The 17,454-nt window shown below is 40.0% G+C and overlaps 5 protein-coding genes and 1 long non-coding RNA gene across 9 annotated transcripts in view; 3 read left to right on the top strand and 3 right to left on the bottom strand.

The window, feature by feature from the left end:
• The first annotated feature begins 3 nt into the window (after window positions 1-3).
• Window positions 4-598, top strand: LOC118438787. The gene is made up of 2 exons (XR_004837065.1): window positions 4-114; window positions 198-598. It is a non-coding gene; the product is annotated as an uncharacterized LOC118438787 (long non-coding RNA).
• Window positions 385-3,796, bottom strand: LOC110841834 (BSD domain-containing protein 1). Its single transcript, XM_022087532.2, has 8 exons — window positions 3,186-3,796; window positions 2,851-3,119; window positions 2,419-2,491; window positions 2,151-2,335; window positions 1,933-1,988; window positions 1,487-1,859; window positions 1,080-1,243; window positions 385-992 (listed from the first exon to the last, which is right to left on the bottom strand). Exons 1-8 carry the CDS (start codon window positions 3,191-3,193, stop codon window positions 957-959), a joined length of 1,164 nt encoding a protein of 387 aa, XP_021943224.1. The 5' UTR covers window positions 3,194-3,796; the 3' UTR covers window positions 385-956.
• Window positions 3,797-4,293: 497 nt separating this feature from the next.
• LOC110846752 (transmembrane emp24 domain-containing protein 2) lies at window positions 4,294-5,280 on the top strand. Its single transcript, XM_022093594.2, has 3 exons — window positions 4,294-4,641; window positions 4,718-4,966; window positions 5,048-5,280. The coding sequence occupies exons 1-3, from the start codon at window positions 4,506-4,508 to the stop codon at window positions 5,278-5,280; spliced, it is 618 nt and encodes a 205-aa protein (XP_021949286.1). The 5' UTR covers window positions 4,294-4,505.
• Window positions 5,281-5,733: 453 nt separating this feature from the next.
• LOC110846741 (neuferricin) lies at window positions 5,734-9,163 on the bottom strand. The gene is made up of 5 exons (XM_022093583.1): window positions 9,025-9,163; window positions 6,820-7,424; window positions 6,596-6,742; window positions 6,335-6,521; window positions 5,734-6,271 (listed from the first exon to the last, which is right to left on the bottom strand). The coding sequence occupies exons 2-5, from the start codon at window positions 7,403-7,405 to the stop codon at window positions 6,097-6,099; spliced, it is 1,095 nt and encodes a 364-aa protein (XP_021949275.1). The 5' UTR covers window positions 7,406-7,424; window positions 9,025-9,163; the 3' UTR covers window positions 5,734-6,096.
• LOC110845881 lies at window positions 7,462-10,398 on the top strand. Its single transcript, XM_022092422.2, has 4 exons — window positions 7,462-8,114; window positions 8,187-8,346; window positions 8,448-9,117; window positions 9,731-10,398. The coding sequence occupies exons 1-4, from the start codon at window positions 8,020-8,022 to the stop codon at window positions 10,042-10,044; spliced, it is 1,239 nt and encodes a 412-aa protein (XP_021948114.1). The 5' UTR covers window positions 7,462-8,019; the 3' UTR covers window positions 10,045-10,398.
• The window catches only part of LOC110853777 (matrix metalloproteinase-2), a 38,853-nt gene continuing 31,444 nt past the window's right edge, over window positions 10,046-17,454 (bottom strand). For all 4 annotated transcript variants that reach the window (XM_035847059.1, XM_035847058.1, XM_035847060.1 and 1 more), the window contains 7 exons: window positions 15,617-15,769; window positions 15,435-15,543; window positions 15,311-15,347; window positions 13,847-14,005; window positions 13,226-13,594; window positions 13,000-13,159; window positions 10,046-12,843 (listed from right to left, as the gene is read on the bottom strand). In XM_035847059.1, coding sequence (XP_035702952.1) covers window positions 12,456-12,843; window positions 13,000-13,159; window positions 13,226-13,594; window positions 13,847-14,005; window positions 15,311-15,347; window positions 15,435-15,543; window positions 15,617-15,769 — 1,375 coding nt within the window. In that variant the 3' untranslated portion in view covers window positions 10,046-12,455. The remainder of the gene's footprint in view (window positions 12,844-12,999; window positions 13,160-13,225; window positions 13,595-13,846; window positions 14,006-15,310; window positions 15,348-15,434; window positions 15,544-15,616; window positions 15,770-17,454) is intronic.

The following is a 17,454-nucleotide window of genomic DNA, read 5'->3' as shown; positions in this document are numbered from 1 at the left end:
AGTCATCCCACACCATCATCATATTCATCATCACCACCACGAATTCGTATTTACGAGAGGAGGATGAACACACACTTGCTTTTGGGATTCACCAACCAAAGCCAAACTGAAAACGTAAGCAATAACCTAACCTCTAGAGCAGTGCAATAATTTCAAACACAACGCTTTCCTTCGAACGTGTGAGCTACTTTTTCTAGGAACAATGCGACCCAGCGAACCTTATGATGAATTGCGACCCCAAGTTTATTACGTTACAGGTTTCGTATCGTATCGTCGTCACCCAAGAAATCGCTGTTCGGTTGAAGAATCGCATCCAAAAAAAATTATGTACGGTGTGGTGTGGCGACATCATCGATATGACGCCATAACAGATTTATGTATGTATTTATTTACCAAGATATATTTATTCACGAAAAAAACGGCTTAATTTCATTATCCTTACTCTTTTTTTGACTTAGAATGTATAAAATTATTCAACGGTTCCGGTTGAAGGCACTCTGTTTGTAACTAAAAATACAAAAGAAGTTCTACACACCACGTAATTCTAGTAATTAGGATTATATCAATAATATAATGAAAAATTAAACGAAACACGAAACAAAATTATGATTGGTACAGAGTGGAGACTTTGATTTGATTACGATGATTTACATAAATTTATTTGCGAAACGAAACAAAAAATTATATGGTCGGATGACGTGTTTTCGATTTCGAATATATAAAATAAGAAAGGATCCGTGAATTTCTTGAGGAGGAGGAGGAGGAGGACGAAGTCACCGGAATTTTGTAGTTAGTGATAGTAATTTGACTAATTAATACAAATTACGCTAAATATATAATTACAATCCAATTAGATATTTATGTACTTTTAATTTTGAACGATCACTTTTGATTTTAACGGAGATGAAGAAGAGTTTCCTTAGCTTAGATTTTAGAATAATTTTGATTTGACGTTTCTAATCCACTTTAAGTTCGTTAGTATCCGGATCTCTCTACAAAAAGTAGAATTGTACAATTTTAGTACGGAATCAATCAATCAAGAGTTTTAAATGAAAAGCTTTCTTTTAATTATTACTCACCGTTACAAATGCAAAGCTGCCAGATGACGAGGATGACATTTGGGTTCCGCTAGATCGTCGAGAATGTTTTCCTGATTCATCTCCCTTATTTAATTCTTCCTCGTACTCGGCCAGCAATCGTTTTTGGTCTTCTTCGGATATTTCTACCATACTTTGATCACCACCTGAACAAAGATAAGGTTTTCATAAAAATAAGATAAATGTGGTAACAATAATCAAATAGTCAATTCAGGGCAATCTTTACATACATTTTGTAAAGTTCAAATAAATCTGCCAAAGTTTCGGTTAATAAGCAATTAAGATTTTGTGCACCTCTCTAAATCGGGAATTTTCCAAATTCCAACATCGGCTTTACTTCCTAAGTGTTTTATTCTATGGATATATATTTGTTTGTTAAAAAATCTTACCAGGACCCATATCACCAACAGGGGAATCATTTCCAGACGAATTTCCAGACGTTTTATTTTGCTGCTCCGAACTTTGTTGTGGACTTTTGTTTCGTTCCTTCTCCATTTCTGCGGCTTCCTTGTGTTTCGTCTCCTCGTCAAAGATGAGCTGAACGCGATAGTAGAACCTATGCCAGAACACGAGGTGTGACACTTTGTCCGGGACGAGCTGAGAGTAGTGGAGTTGAAGGTGGGGGTTGGTAGTGAGGAGTTCCGCAATCTCGTCATTCTTTACTTCCAGATCGAAATGAGCTAGCCATTTTTCATAGGCGTCCATGTCTTCAGGATCGTTCAAAAATACGGCATCGTCCAAAGCCAAGGAATATATTTTTGCCTGGTAAGCGCATAATATTTTCTCAGTTAACAGGTCGAAGGACAAAGTTTCATACGCTATTGTTTAGACTAACCTGTACCCGATCAACCACGACGCGTCCTGGATTTCCACCAACAATTACTTCTTCATCTAAACGACAACAACAGCAAAAATCAGAACTTGATACAGTACTACGTTGCTATTACACTTGATTGAGATTAAGGTATGAGTATTAAAGATTGAGTAATATTAAAGTATAATTAAGAATTTGTATTCAATCATTACTAAACAGGTAATTCTTAAAAATCGTACCTTCATCGTCTGGTCCAACTCCAAAAATTGTTGACATTTGTTCCAGAGCGACGTTGAATTTTTCTCCGACCACATTCACAGCCTGCATCGCATTCTCCTCAATTTTCAACTTGTCCTTCAGATCTCTTCCAGCCTCGGATACCGTTTCAGTAAACTCGGACAGGTCTTGTTTCAAATATTGCAGCCTGTCACATATAATAGATACATATTAGTAAGTTATAATAATTTGGCAAATTTTACAAAACGGTAAACTATCTAAACGGATTACATTTCATTCGATTTTTCCTTTGCAGAATTAATCGTGCTGCTAAACCATCCAGACCAACTTTCACCCGTGGCACCTGCATCAAAAATAAATATTATTGTTTAATTCACAATTAAATTTCGTTTAGTACTTAGCACTTTAGAATAAAACATAAAACATAAAGTTGAGATATACATAATACTACATAATATTCTATGTATATCCAATAATCTGTTGTTTACTTAATGACGCTAAAAAATCATACTATGTCGTCACATGTCATGTAGTCCAACAGCCCAAAGTTTACTAACTCAGCAACTATTAGTTATTATTATTTCAATTATTTGTTATGTTGTCGAAGCACGTTCGTCTCGTCATTTATGACATGTGTTTATTTATCGCGATGATGACGGATGACGTTTTATGACGATTTTATAGCCTTAATTGTTTTATTACCTGCATCCTCAGCATTTTCATCAGCAACTTCGACCTTCTTCTCCTCGGTGGTGGTGGTGGGTGTAACAGTTGTGGGGGTGGTGGTGGTTGGTGATGAAGTTGAAGACGACGATTTTACTGGGGGAACAACGTCCCCAATTTCTGTCCCCTTTTCACCCCCATCTACTGAACTTTGTTTAGATGGGCTGCTTGGCTGACCTTTTTTGGCTTGGGGAGCTGCTCCCTTTTTAGTGGGGGAGGCGCTCTTCTTACCCCCCTTGGACTCGTTTCTAGAAAAAAATAGCAAAATTAATTAATTTCGTCATAATTTTAAACCTATTATATAATATCATTACTTATCCATGATTCCTCGTTATCTTCAACAAAGTTTGTTAACTTTTCTCCTTAAAAAAATACGTCGATCACAAGTAATTAAGGGTTAAATATCGGAACAAAGATAGTTTTTAGTTTTGCCTGGACCAAGTAATGCTGCTTGGTGGTTACTAACTAGCTTAGGATTAGTAGTAATGTATAATATTAAGTAAATAATTAAAGTGGTGGTGGTAAGTTTTGTTTGGTGGTTTGGCTGGCTGCTGGTTGGTGTTGATGATATTATTACATACGCGCTGGGTGAATGAAGGTCTATTCTCCTTTGTTATAGATGATAACGTGCCAGCAAATTATATATTATTGCGAAGAATGATGTGATGATGAGGACAGTTTTTAGCTGGTAGCAGTTGTTTTGAGGGCATCAGCTGCGATGTGACTGTTGCACGCAATTTGGAGTAGAAAAGAATGCAAAATCCTACCCACCACGTACCCACCACCACCACGACGACAACGACGACGAGAACACACGCCCCAATTGGATACCAACCACCAAGAGCCGCCAATTTCGCCACGGATAAGATGTTGTCGTTGAAAATGACAAGTTTGTTAAAAAGGCCTCTTTTTTGGATGAGATGAGATTTAGTTAAATAATGAAAATTCAGAGTGGGATAAATGTGGAAGAGAATTTTGGCAATATTTTGCTGGTTTAACTTTATGCGTATGCTACTGCTTGCTTTTCTGATTTATTTGATACATGAAAATTGCATGATGAAATTGTGGTAAACCATTTATTAATTAAAGTGCAGATTAACTAATTGTTTGTGTAAAGTATGTAAAAATGTTGTTACAAAAATGCGAAAAATGTTTAAAGATAATTCTTCATTTCATCGATTTCATTAACTTTGAATCATACATGCACGCATAAATTATAATTAAGATTGTTACATAGACTCAAAAGGGTAAAAAGTGTCACCATTTAGCTAATCTTTAAAATTTGCATAAATGACCATTTAAAATGGGACAAAAGAAATGCACAAAAACTTGATTTTGTGCAGAGTGAGGGGGCAGGTCGAGGTTTCTGAAAGTCTGATCTTCTCCCAACTTTGTACACGTCAACCCGGCGCTTGATCCAAACTCGACTTTGCCAACAATCTGCTCCATTACCGCAGCATAGACAGTTTGCAATTTTTCTCACCCGGACTCTCAACCAATTATTCGTTGCTGATATCCACCAGTTATCTTATCGTCACCTTTTAAAAATAGGGAGATTATTACCGCCCAGTAATAAATCTCGCTCTTTCTGACCTTCACCTTTCCGGCTGCAGGTTGTAGGCAATTTTTTAAGGATGAAGGGCTTCTTTGTCGAATTAGGAGTCCTAGTCTTGCTCTCCTTGCTCCACTCGACGCTTCCATACTTCATCACGGTAGATGCTCACGCGGAAGAGTGCTTTTTCGACAAGGTGCAAAATGGGACGAAACTGGGTAAGTGGTGGAAATAACTATTTCAATAAATGTGAAATGTCAGGGACTGAGAATGATTGATTTTTTTCTTTGGCAGGGTTGACATTTGAAGTGATTGAGGGCGGCTTTCTCGACATTGACGTGCGCGTCACGGGTCCCGACCATGAAGAGATTATCTCGAGAGAAAGGGAAAGCAATGGGAAAATCACCTTCGCCGCGGCCAAGATGGGAGCTTACACGTACTGTTTTAGTAACAAAATGTCCACCATGACTCCGAAAGGTGTCATGTTCTCCATGGACATTGCAGAAGCTCAGGCAGCTGCTGCGGGCGGTGCTGACGGGGAAGGTAGCACTATAATTAAGAAGTTACTAATTCTTAGTATGAAATGAATGATTAAGTCTAAATTTATATCTTGTCGTTTTCAAGCTCATCCCAACAAATTGGGTGAAATGATCAAGGAATTGTCTACCGCGTTGGTGGGAGTGAAGCATGAACAGGAATATATGGAAGTGAGAGACAAGATTCATCGAAAAATTAACGAGTCTACAAACTCTCGTGTCGTCATGTGGTCATTTTTTGAAGCCATCGTCCTCGTAGCAATGACTGTCGGTCAGGTTTACTATCTCAAAAGGTTCTTTGAAGTCCGACGAGTCGTGTAGTCCAGTCCATCTCCAGAAGAAGAAGAAATGTGTTATTACTTGTCTTCTAATGCCTCAAATCAAACCAAATTAAAGTAAAATACTAGCTCGTACACGTATTTATCAAATCTGATTATGATAATTAATTTTCAATGAACTGAACATTTGCAAAAAAAAACAAATCAAATTGTCTAAATTTTTGTGAGGGGAATAGAAGGATTTTAACTTCCAGAAACCAGAATATTGTCGCCTGTATGTATGTATGTCTAATTTAAGGGGGGGGGAGGATATTTGATAAGTATTGGATGGAGGAGTGTGTTATAATTATGATGATATTTGTACTTTTGAATGTAATTGAGTATGTATGTATGTAATCTTCGGTTTGTGTATTACTGCATTTTGTTGTATGTTAGGTCATCATTTTTCGTGATTGCCTTGAAGTAATAAATAATTTAAACTAAAGACATCTCCATATTTTTTTCAGATATAACAAAATATTTCATATTTAATAACATTGTTACCAAATCTGGTTTACATTAAAACCCATATACTTGCTGTAGGCATATGGAGATATTTAATAAATATTAAAACTTTATACTGCAGTGGTTTATTTTGGTAGACAAACATGACATGACTAAAAATTTTAAAGTTAATCAGATACAGGAAGTGGAAAATGGTAAAATTTCAATTTAACGGTTGACTTATCTAAAAGCTAGGTTTCATTTTTAGTTTAATATGCTTATTATCACGGTGTGTAAGTTTTTAGTTTAAGTACGCAATGGCAAGTACTGTATGTAATTTGTAATATTGACTTTTTTATATAAGACTAATAGTGAGCTACTTGTCAGTTTCAAGCAGTTTGCATGACAATGAAGTGGATGGACACGATAGGTATTCCTTGACGCGAGGGTCAGCCAAGTAATTTGGATGGACACAGGCACATCTCGGGGACTTGTCCGGTTTCTCGAAGAATTTTCGGGGGAAGCCAACCCAATCCCTGTCGACTCCGCCACTAAGAAATAATAACAATTTTGGAATATTTTGATTTACGACATGAACAGGATGAAATTTGTACCTTTTTGCACTGCACCAGAGGGTTGACCCTGTCTCGGCCTTCCAATCAACATTGCATGAAGGAAATAATTGCAGCAAATCGCCCTCTTTTTCAATTTCTTCCTTGGCCCAAGAAAGCAAAGACCTAAACTTCTTCATAGCCGCAGTTTCGTGACCGTTAGAGTCAAAGTACTTTCCATCAAGGTAACCTAAATAAATAAGTGCATGTTTTTATAATTTTTCTAATTTACACTATACTCGGAACTCTAAATTACATACATACCAACAAATTTGTAAGATCCATGTTCCAGGTAAAATTTTAACCAACTTTCGAGTCCGATATAGTCGGTAGCCTGGAGACCCTCCACATCATCCGTTACACCCTCGGCGGTGAAGTTGCCAGTCACGTAGGATCGGGATGCGTCTTGCCCTATAAGATAAGGAAAATGTAAAATTTCCTACATAAACTATTGTCCATTTATTTTCATTTCAATATTAATTATTTACCTATGAATGCGTGATATCCACTTCCTGGCTGATAATAATCAGCACCAGTCACATCAAAAACATGCCCAATTAGAACCAGGAGCAATGGACCATCCTGCTTATACTTAATTTCGTCGAGAGAGTACAACTTCTTTGTGAGGTCAGGTCCAAGGTGCCAGTCATGGGGAATGCTGATCGACTCATCCTGATTTTCCTGGTCTTTCGGGGCAGGAGCATGGAAGGACTCCAACCAATTTTTCACAGATAGAGGCAACTTATCAGCAACAGAGATCACCGTATCATGCAGGTCTTTCATTTCCAACGAATAGAGCCACATTCCCAGACTGGCAAAGACTACCCATGTGAAGACAGTACGCCACGCCCAACTTGGATCCGTCTTCGAAATCGAGCCTTTTCGTCCCTTTCGCACGTTCCGGGGTTGACCGGGACCCTTACGTCCGTTCAGCAGCACCGGGCGAAGAGGGGGAGCCTTTTCTTCCCCCGAGTCGTCAGCTTTCTCAGCTTGGTTCAACAGTGACTCCCGACGACGACGGGTGGCCTGCTCGGCCCTTTTCTGCGCCGCAGTCTTCTTTCCTCTCCTCGCCATTTCGAACAAGAGATCAACTCTGCAATTAAGTAATGCATTCACGACTTCGTAAACATATTATGCGACAGTGGACACTATGGAACAAATATCGAGTAAGTTTGAACATTTATGGTTAGCTGCAGAAATGCAAAGTGTTCGCCAGTGTTCAGTACTAAAACTATAACGATATGCTACATATGCCTATGTTCACCGACATGTGTGAATTAAGTGCCACAATTTGACACCTGATTTGTACATAAAATAAAACCCTTTTTATCCAAAGTCAATCCGACAAGTGAGGATCGACTTTGCTCTCTTTTTTAATCCGTCACCGCAACAAACATGCAGCAATTAGTTCATTGCACCTCGAAAAATTTCCAACCCTTTTAAGCACAATGCATTCATTCGGGGAAACCAAAGTGGAAAAAATAAAGTCTTTTTCCTTTGTAAACTTGTAATGTTGCAGGTGTTCCATTATGTATGCGACATTAAAAAACCAACGACCCAATATTCCAGTCTAAAATTAGTATACATGTCTTGATGTTTTGAAGGTTCGGGAAGAATATGAAGTAGTTGTGATTTGCATTTAATACGAGACAGTCCAGTTTTTAGGAGCTATTTATTTTACTTACAAAATGATATCTGTAGTATTTACTCAAATTGTTAGAAATTTACTAATTCTCGTTCTAGTTTTACTCTTCTCATCGTACAATGCTGTGCATAGTCATGGGTAAGAAATACATAACTCATGATTTTTCTTAAATATTGTACCAGTAAAAATCATCATGATTTTTCATGTTAGATTTGAAATCCTTGAAGTCTTTGAAAACGACTCCTCCCCTGCGGAAGCCAGGTTGCACCCACAACAACCCAACTTCCTGCTTGAAATAGAGCTGAGCACATGCACTTGTCGCGATGACAAGAGTGAGTGTGGTATCGGAATCGCCAAATCTACCGTGTTGGTAAGTGACAATTTTTTTAGAAATTTTATGCAAGTCATGCAATGGCGGAGGTGGTGGTCACTAGTAATAAATAATGAAATGCCACCACTTTTCTCACTCAGGAAATACCATGCCAACCCAATGAACTCTACTGTTGCTCCGGGAGACAGGAGCCGGCCTTCTCCTCATCCTTGCTACCAAACTCTAGTGATGCTGGGGAAGAAAATAGCCGAAGTTTTCACTCGGTCATTACCTCCTATTCCGACCAACTTCTCGACCCCACCTCCCCCATGAACAATAGAGACGATGAGGAAGAAAACGATGACGATTTATTATCCCTAGATGACTCTGACCCGGATTATGTCCCCATTGATAAGACTGACACGCCCCCCAACCATCGCATAGTCCCCATCCTTCAAACCGAACCCTTACTACCCTTCGATTCTTTGGAAGAATTCAGCTCCAGCTCCAGCACCCTCCGACCAAATATGCAATGCCGGTGCAAACATTTTGATTCATGCCCTCAAAAATATCTAGACCTTCGCTACCAGGTGACCAACTGCCCCTTCAATACGACCAGGTGCTGCGAGCCGGAAGTGGGTGCAAAAGAAACTTTCACGGCGCAAGACGTCTCCTCTCGTCGACACGACGAAGAAGAAGAGGAAGAAAAAAATGGACAAAAAACCTGCGTTTGCTTACCGAGAACACAATGTGGCAGGGGAGATCTGATGGACTGGAGGTTGGAAGAGGGGCAGCCGTGTCCGGGGGGATTGGCGCAGTGTTGTCGAGAAGGTAAGGAATCAAATTTGACGAGAGGATGACGAGGCAAAAAAACGACGCTGTTATTCCTTCGGCTCCTGGACCACGAGTGACTTGGTTTCTTCGCTGCCTTGCCAACTTGTTGCACTCGACTCGATTTCTGCTTGTCTTCACGTCCGCTCGACCGGTTTTAAATGAGGGCAGGGTTTAGTCGTCTTTCGCCTGGCTGGAACTTTCTCCAACTTTCACTAGTCTTTAATTATGATGATGGTGATGTTTTGATAAGCAATTTATGTTATCAAGGGTGGCATGATGGGTGGTGGGATTGTCATGTTTTTTTTTATACGTTGACAAGTGGTTTGTCACGATTTATTTATAAATAATGCATAATAATACTAATAACTTTCTCTTTTTCATTCACTTTCATTTAATATTTAATTTCCAGTTCTTTGTTATTTTTGCATTGTTTTAGTTTACATTTGGACAATTAATGCTTTATTTCGGGGTGATAGAAAAGCTTACATTTATAGGCGGTCGTTTATCCAGTTTTGCATGAAAATGTTTTCATGATGCCTGAAATTTCCTGAAATTGTATAAGAAATTCCATAAATTGAGTTCAATTATCTAATATTTTGACTCTTTTAAGGCGATGACCCTACCGCATCCGACTCGTCGCCACCGATTCCTCTTCCAGAGGTCAAAATCCCCCTGACAGAGGAAATTACTTCCTACGATGACAACAGAGATCAACCCGTCGTACAGTCTCCAGTCCTCCCGATCTACTACGATTACCACGGGCAGGGAAAACACTCTGGTTACTATTATCCACCCCAGGCACGCCCCCAGCCCCAGTGGAACGACTACCAACAATACAACCGTGCACCCCCAGTGGAACTCCCTCGCGCAATTAACTCTAACTCTGACTCTCTCTTCAATAAAATCGCCAAAATTATTGGATAACTTTTACTCGTGATACAACTTTATTTTCATTCTTCTCCCTTAAAACTCTTTCTTTCTTTACAGAATCACATTTCTTATTAGTTTCTAAGTAAAGAATAAATATAACTCTAAATATTGTATTTATATTTCAATTTTAATCACGACGACAAATAATAGAAAATTCGACTTATTTAAGAAAAATTAAAATAGTATATAACTATAATTATTTAATTCGGTGACAACTATGTATCTACAAAGTAATTAATGAATTAAAAGCACAGCATAGTTTTTAACATGTTCCTGTATAAAATTAACCCATAAGTCATTATTAAATATAAACAGTTTACTTAATTGTTGTTCATCATCATCACAGTACATCTTTTCCCATTATTTATTTATTTATTTATAAAACAACAACCCCATATTTTGCCAGGCTTAATTTCTATCTTCTTCTTCTATAGTCGTGTCACGTAATGAAAGCGAAAGCTCAAAATCTTTCACAACATTTACTTTTACGAAAGCGTGTTTTGAGTGAAAGTGGTTGCATTTGCATATTCGCAAAATTACAGCGAAATCTTATGTATTACTTATTTAAATATGCGCCTCGAGTATCATTCTAATTCACAATTCTTCTCCAGTAGCAAATTTAATTGTGGCAATAATTATAAACAAACTTAAATTATAATTAAAGTCTTAGATATACATATATACTCGATCAGTCACATACTTAAGAATATGGCACCATATAAACAATCCTACTTAAACAACTGTACTATTTACATAGTAAAACCTTGGCTGAAATTTAATTAATTAACAATTCGAGTCTATCCATCCGACAAGTTGACTCTTGCTTGACGGAAAATGAGAGGAATGTTGAATAAATTTGCATATCTCTGTGACTAACCAACCAGCGAGTTTTCAAAATTCATAAACCCACCACAAATTATTTACTTGGTTAATTGTCCTCTGGCGAAAATTTATTATTTATATATTTCGTACTCGTTCTCGTCCAGTAAAGCCGTAAAGTATATGTAGCTTTGTGTTATGTATCCGCGTGTGTGCCTTGGTTTACAAAATAGGACACGGTAAATAAGTCTCTCTTTGGAATTCTTGTCAGGAGACAGATTGAGTGAATTTATTTGAGTTGCTTCCACTGATGGATGGCAGTGAGAGAGATAATTAAAGCTTTTAGCGTCACCAAAGTCGAAGGCAGGGTTTCCAAAAGAATGTGGGGGATTTTTTGACATACTTTAACGTAGTTGACAGTCGTTGTTTGTATGCATGCATGAAAACAGGGTAAAAATTCTGCAGTGTTTCGGGTGCAAGTGGTTTTTTAAGCTATTTTGACCTGCAAGAAATGCAAGGCGTAAGAAACTACGACGTGTCGTTATACTTCATAAGGCGCATGGCTAGATAGGCCATATTTCTTGCACTTTCTCCAAGTTTCTTACACCTTGTATTTCCTGCGTTTCTTGCTTTGCGGTTCAAGAAATGTGACAAACCCGCAGGAACACGGTAACACTGATTCTGCATGCTTTAAAAACAGGGTATATACGATTTACATCTGCTAAATGTGTATTTTTTGACACATTTGAAAGGACTTGTTCACAGTGTGCAAACATTCACTACTAAATAAGCTTGAAATTCTTTAAGGAACGATCCCCCTTTGAGGAACCCTGGTGTGGTGTGGACACTCGGAAATTGTCCTCAGCCCAGCCTGGGGGAGAAATCTTATATAAATCAAACTACGCATTCAACTTATTATGAAATCCTGCTTGCATTGAATGTGTGTCTCCTTGGCTGAGCAAGTCATGAAAGGCGAGCTAAATCGAGATTTTGGAAATTTAATTCAAAATTGAGTGACCAGAACCACTAGATTGGATCCCCATCGCGATTGAAGTACATAAAAGAAGAGGAACAAATTTTCAGGTCATGACACACAAAATTTGAACAGAGATGAGGATGGATGGATGGATGGCGAGAAAGCTATCAAAGGATGAGCAACTTTCTCCTCCACTTCCATATGGATGACTGCCTGACTTTAATACTTGGATGGAAGCTTCTTGGCGAGACGGGATTATACTTTATGTTTACTTTCTCCTCCTCCACCCACCACCGAATTTCGGAGAGGGTTCCAACAAACCAACAAAACCGTCTTCTTGAGGAGGAAACTAGCCCGGTTTTTGCAAGATCCTACTCCTTAAAAGCCTGGGAAAATGGAATTTCTCAATATGAAAACCACAAATTTTAGCAACCATGCCCCTGAGCTGGCAATGCTTCTTTTCTGGTAGATATAGGAACGTTTGTGAAGACATGGCAGTGAGTAGTAGTCTTAATAGTGACGGTGGTATGTGTGCGTAGTGAATTCCTGAGCGAGTTATTCGCAAAGTTGTCTCATTTCTTTCTGCATGGATGCCTTATGGGCTGGGTTATTATAAGGCGAGCAATTTTTGACCAAATATGTCACCCACGCCACGGGAGAACCAGGTCAAGAGACTGACGACAATGACAGTCATGATTGGTGACGATACTCCGGCAGCAGAACTGGTCTCGTCATCCTCTCCGTGAGGATTTTTCTCCGTGGGGACGAGCGGGGTGGAGGTGCAGCCCATCCAAAAGGGGGCGGACAGCGTGGCGTCCGAGTCCACTCTCATGTGCTTATCGTTAAACTTCCAGAAGACTTTTCCCTTGAAGAAGTACGTGTGGCCGTCCTTCCAGCGCAGGACGGAGTCGATATTCGTTGGCACGCCTTGCCACACAAACATGTTGCGGGGGTAGTCAGGCTCAATGTGGAACACGTGCGGGTTGACGTCTTGCAACCTGGAAAACAATCAGATTAATATTGTGATATTTAATTCATGCCAATCTTTATAACTGTCTAAACGGTGTAAAAATCTGTGAGGCACAGCACAAGATTCTCAAACCTTATCATCGTACCAACAGTTGTTACAAAAGCGGCGTCCAACTCCAACTCACCTCCAGTATTGTGTCCCTGAGAAGAGATAAGTTTTCTTATTATGCCCCCAAATCATGGCTCCGTCAATCTTCTCAACATCCGGAGAGATTCCCATCGACGTGAGCGGTTTTGGATACCCGGCTTGCAAATTGGTTCCTCTGAATCGCCAGTAGTATCGTCCTACAAAATTACAGATTTTTATTAGCATTTCACCAGATTTGCCATTTATTAAATGTAAAATCTCACCAATAAAGAAGACGATCTCAACCTCGTCGTGCTCATAGACGGCGTCGACATGGGTCAAATTGGGGGGAAGTTGTTGCCACATGTTTGTGATGAGGGAGGGATACCCTTTGAGGAGGCGGTTGTCATTGGGAGCGTTCGGTTTTGAGTTGACCCTCCAAAAATGACGCCCCTTAAAGATAAAAAGCTCGTCCCGGATGAGAGATATCGCGTCGTAGGAGGAGTCGCACGTGTTGGGACGACCGTCGAAAGGGTGGTACGGCTTGCCCCGTCGGGTCGGAGTGGTGACGCGAGGTCGGGGGGTCTCATGGTCAGTGTCAGACGGATTGTAGTTGGGGGCGTACGGGTTCGGAGCCCACATCGGAGTGGAGCCTGGACAAGAAACAACAAAAATTCTCAAAAAACTCGGATTAACACCACCTTTGTAACCGTGTAAATTTTATGAGATTACTGACAAACTGGGACAAAATTAATAGCTATAAATTGATTGCTGGGGCGTAAAATGTGCAACATTTGTGTCTGTTGCTGCCTTTTAGATCTTTTCTCCAACAACTTCAAAGTTTACACGGTTATAAAGCTTGATGTGCTTTATCAATGCATGTATTTCTTTAAAGACTCGCTCACCGTAGATGCGCTGAATTCCGAGCTCATCATCTTTGGTGAGGCGTAGGTCGTAGTCGAAGTTTTGATACCAGGGGTACATCAGGGCACCCTCGACGTCCGAGTGGGACAGGCCGAGCGAGTGGCCAAATTCGTGGGCTGCCACGGCGAAAAGTCTCGTCCCTGAGAGGCAAGAGAAGCAATAAAACCACAAATTTACTCCTTTTACGACCTTTATTCCAACCAAACTAAGCGAATCATTTCCCCATTTCTCTACTTTTTTTATTTACGCCTCATCTTCCCATTTCTTAGGAGTTATATATGAACTAATTCGGAATAGTGTGCGATGTGCCATGGCTCCTAAGCTAAATGCCATCCTATCCTCCTCCTCCTCCTGTCCTGGGCCAGGAGAAGCTTGGCTGGCATCATCATAAACCCAATTTTCCGTACTTCTGTTTTTTTTCGGCTGAACGTATGTATTGGAATATGTGGTAAGTATGCCATCTTATTCTTCCCGTTTTACAATAAGTTATCATCATCAGCATCATCTTCATCGTCGTCGCCGTCATCATCTTGATCATCATTTCACGGAGAAATCTTATTATTTCCCGTATTATTTGTCATGTTCAATCAACAATGTTGATTGAGAAACTGAAACTCCAATCATGTCAGTCAGTGCCCTCCTCGTTTCAGTTTCTGGATGGATGGATGACTTCAAGTCGTGCTATCAAATTTCTCATCATCAGAGTCTCATCCCACCCACCCATCCACCCACCCACCTACGACCTACATACATAAATGTGTACACTTCCTACAGCCACAACCACCACCCACCCACTAACTAACTATGCAAACTAACAAGGCCCTCCTCCTGTAATTTTGATACCTTTTGAACCGAGCTCACTAATAAATAATAATGATGCCTTGTTGAAAATGATGTGATTGATGAACACAGTATTCAAATTTGAAGGAAAGAAACTTATCTCTCTTTTACCAATTCCTTACCAAAACCTTATCATCCAGAACAACAATAATATCATCATAAGCACACACATTACTTGATATGGAACTAAATTAAGACTTATCTTTACATTATTCATTACATTATTTCTGTTCCCTTTGAATTAGTTTGTATGTTTCTGGTGTTGGTGGTGGTTGTGATTTCAATAGAATGCATTTCCTCTCGAGATTGATATGAAGGCAGACTGGAATCATGACACAAATTGGGATACGACAAAGTACAAATTGTTATTATGAGGAGGAGAAGGAGGATACAACGACAACAGGAAATAAGTAAGTAACCAAATGAGCCATATTATCAAAAGCAATTCAAATTCAAATCATCATCAAAAGATAAGGAAATGGAAGACACCACATTTCTAAATACGTATATAACCTGCTCCTCTCCCAATTTACATGTACATCTACACCCACCAAATAATTTATAAAAAAAACAAAATAAAATAATGTCCAGAAGGGGAGACTGACCTTCTCCAGCTTGCGATTTGCCATTAATTATCCAAATCTGTAAATCACCATGCAAAGAGTAAAAAAAACATACCAATCATGCTCCCAAATTTTTTCTACTACAATTTAGAAAAGGTCAGGTCACCTCGTCATCATCAAAATGAGCGTCCCCACCTTGACCCGCACCTGGAAAGAAGGCGTGCGCCAGGATGGAACCTTTCCCATCGAAAGGGTAACCATCCTCGTGGTATCCTCTGTTAAAAAAAATACCCGTCTCAAATTCCCCTCTCTCTCTCCCCAACCACCCACTTATTTTATCCCATTTACTTAGAGAACACGATCCGAATGTCCGCATCGTCCGCGCGATCCGGCGTAAGTCGCGAAAACCGGAGCGGTGTCGACCTCGACCAAACGGCAATGGCGCGGCTCAGCTCGGCAACAATGTCGTTCTCATCATGGGCTGGAGAAGCGCGTTTCACACTGAAAAAATTACATTCACGTCGTCACGCAATGATGCAATGGGGAAGAAAAATGTTTGAAAATGTCAGAGAAAGTCGGTTCGTTGGTGCTGTCATCAAATTCAAGTTTTGTGTCCTGGCCCATTTTTTCCCCTCAGACAAAATGTCACTAAACCTAACCATACGTGGTTTGCATTCACATCGGGAGAGAAAAGAACAAAACTATTCCAAATCTAAATTTCCTCTTTCTGCAAACCAAACCACCACCATTCTTGTCAGGGCGGCGCCCCACATTAGATTACGAAGAGAGAAACGCGGAACTTGAAAGCGGATGAGGATTTCCATCCATTGATGCCGAGGCAGATTGAATATTACGACGACGAGAGAAAATACAATCAAAGCAAGAAAAAGCCCGAGAAGAGGAGGAAGGCGTGCGAGAATGAATTCGGAACAATCCCAAATAAGCACTTCTTGTCCAAGTGACCCTTGAAAAAACGACATACCTACCAATCCTCAAGTACTCTTTTATTCCGCGGCGCCCCGAAAAAGATGATTAACTGTCGTCCTCTCGTCCTCCTCCTCCCACGAGTTGAATAAAGACCACTCTTTTTTCTCGACGGTGGGTGGGTGGGTGGCACTTTGACGAAACGCAAGCTCTTGAATGACTCACTCAAGGAGGTTGTGACGAGGCGGAAAAATTCCATCACCACCAAGTTGAGTGAGTCTCCATTGAGCCGTCCTGTATTTCCTCCGAGGAAAAATAGGGTCAAAATGCGAATGTTTCCCAGAAATGATGCGCACATGTCACTCCTCTCTCTCCCACCTCCAACCTCCGACTGAACACTTGAGACGAATCTCGTCTCGTTTTATATGCTGGAGGAAATATGTATTCTTGCGAGCACGGCAAAAGTAGTTGCCTCGTCGCAGTCCGGCCCGCGTCTCCCAGGCAGCTCGGGAGATCGAGGTATTTTATATGTGGGCTCTGGTAATGGTGGTTGGTGAATTGGTTAGGAAAACCTCCCATCCAAAAATGATTGGAAATCTCATACACTCCACTCGATGGATGGATTACTAAATACATTTTTAGTAGTCGGATGAACTCTAGCACGCAGTCCGAGGAGATAATTTGCTTAGAAGAGAGAAGAGTCTATACAGCACCATGTCAAGAAATGCGACGGATATTGACGCCTGAATTTGCCTAGTCCACCCTCCTCCTCCCAAATAAAGTATAAGAAGAATCTTATCCATTCTCTGGCTATGTGTGTAGTTGTATAAGCGTAATGTGCATCTAATAGAGTCGAGAGACCATTATCTTTCCAGCCTAAAATTCAATCCGACTCTTCTTCTTCTCCAAACCACAAGAGTAGAAATTTAATAAATCTATTCACTGTGTAATCCGCGCAGAAATTGTATTGGTATTCCATTTATAATTAAACATGTCTTGAAAGACGGACGTTTTCGAGGGGGATGGATGGATGAACTTTTGAAAAACTTTTCATTTCGACTAATGCTCTTACCAGAGAGAGAGAGAGAGACTGGCGAGATTTTTGGCGTTTCCATTATTCACGAGGAAGAGGAGAGGGGATCGGATAAGGCAAAGCTTTATCATCAAACCTTCTCTTTGTCCATCCATTTATCCATCGAATCAGCTTTGTATGTATGGACTACTTTTAGAGAGAGAGACGGGAAGCAAAATAGATAACAATT

Source organism: Folsomia candida, unplaced genomic scaffold, assembly GCF_002217175.1.
Source record: "Folsomia candida strain VU population unplaced genomic scaffold, ASM221717v1 Fcan01_Sc001, whole genome shotgun sequence".
Taxonomy (NCBI): Eukaryota; Metazoa; Arthropoda; class Collembola; order Entomobryomorpha; family Isotomidae; genus Folsomia; species Folsomia candida.
The sequence above is the reverse complement of the archived record's forward strand: the minus strand, read 5'-3'. Positions and strand labels throughout refer to the sequence as shown.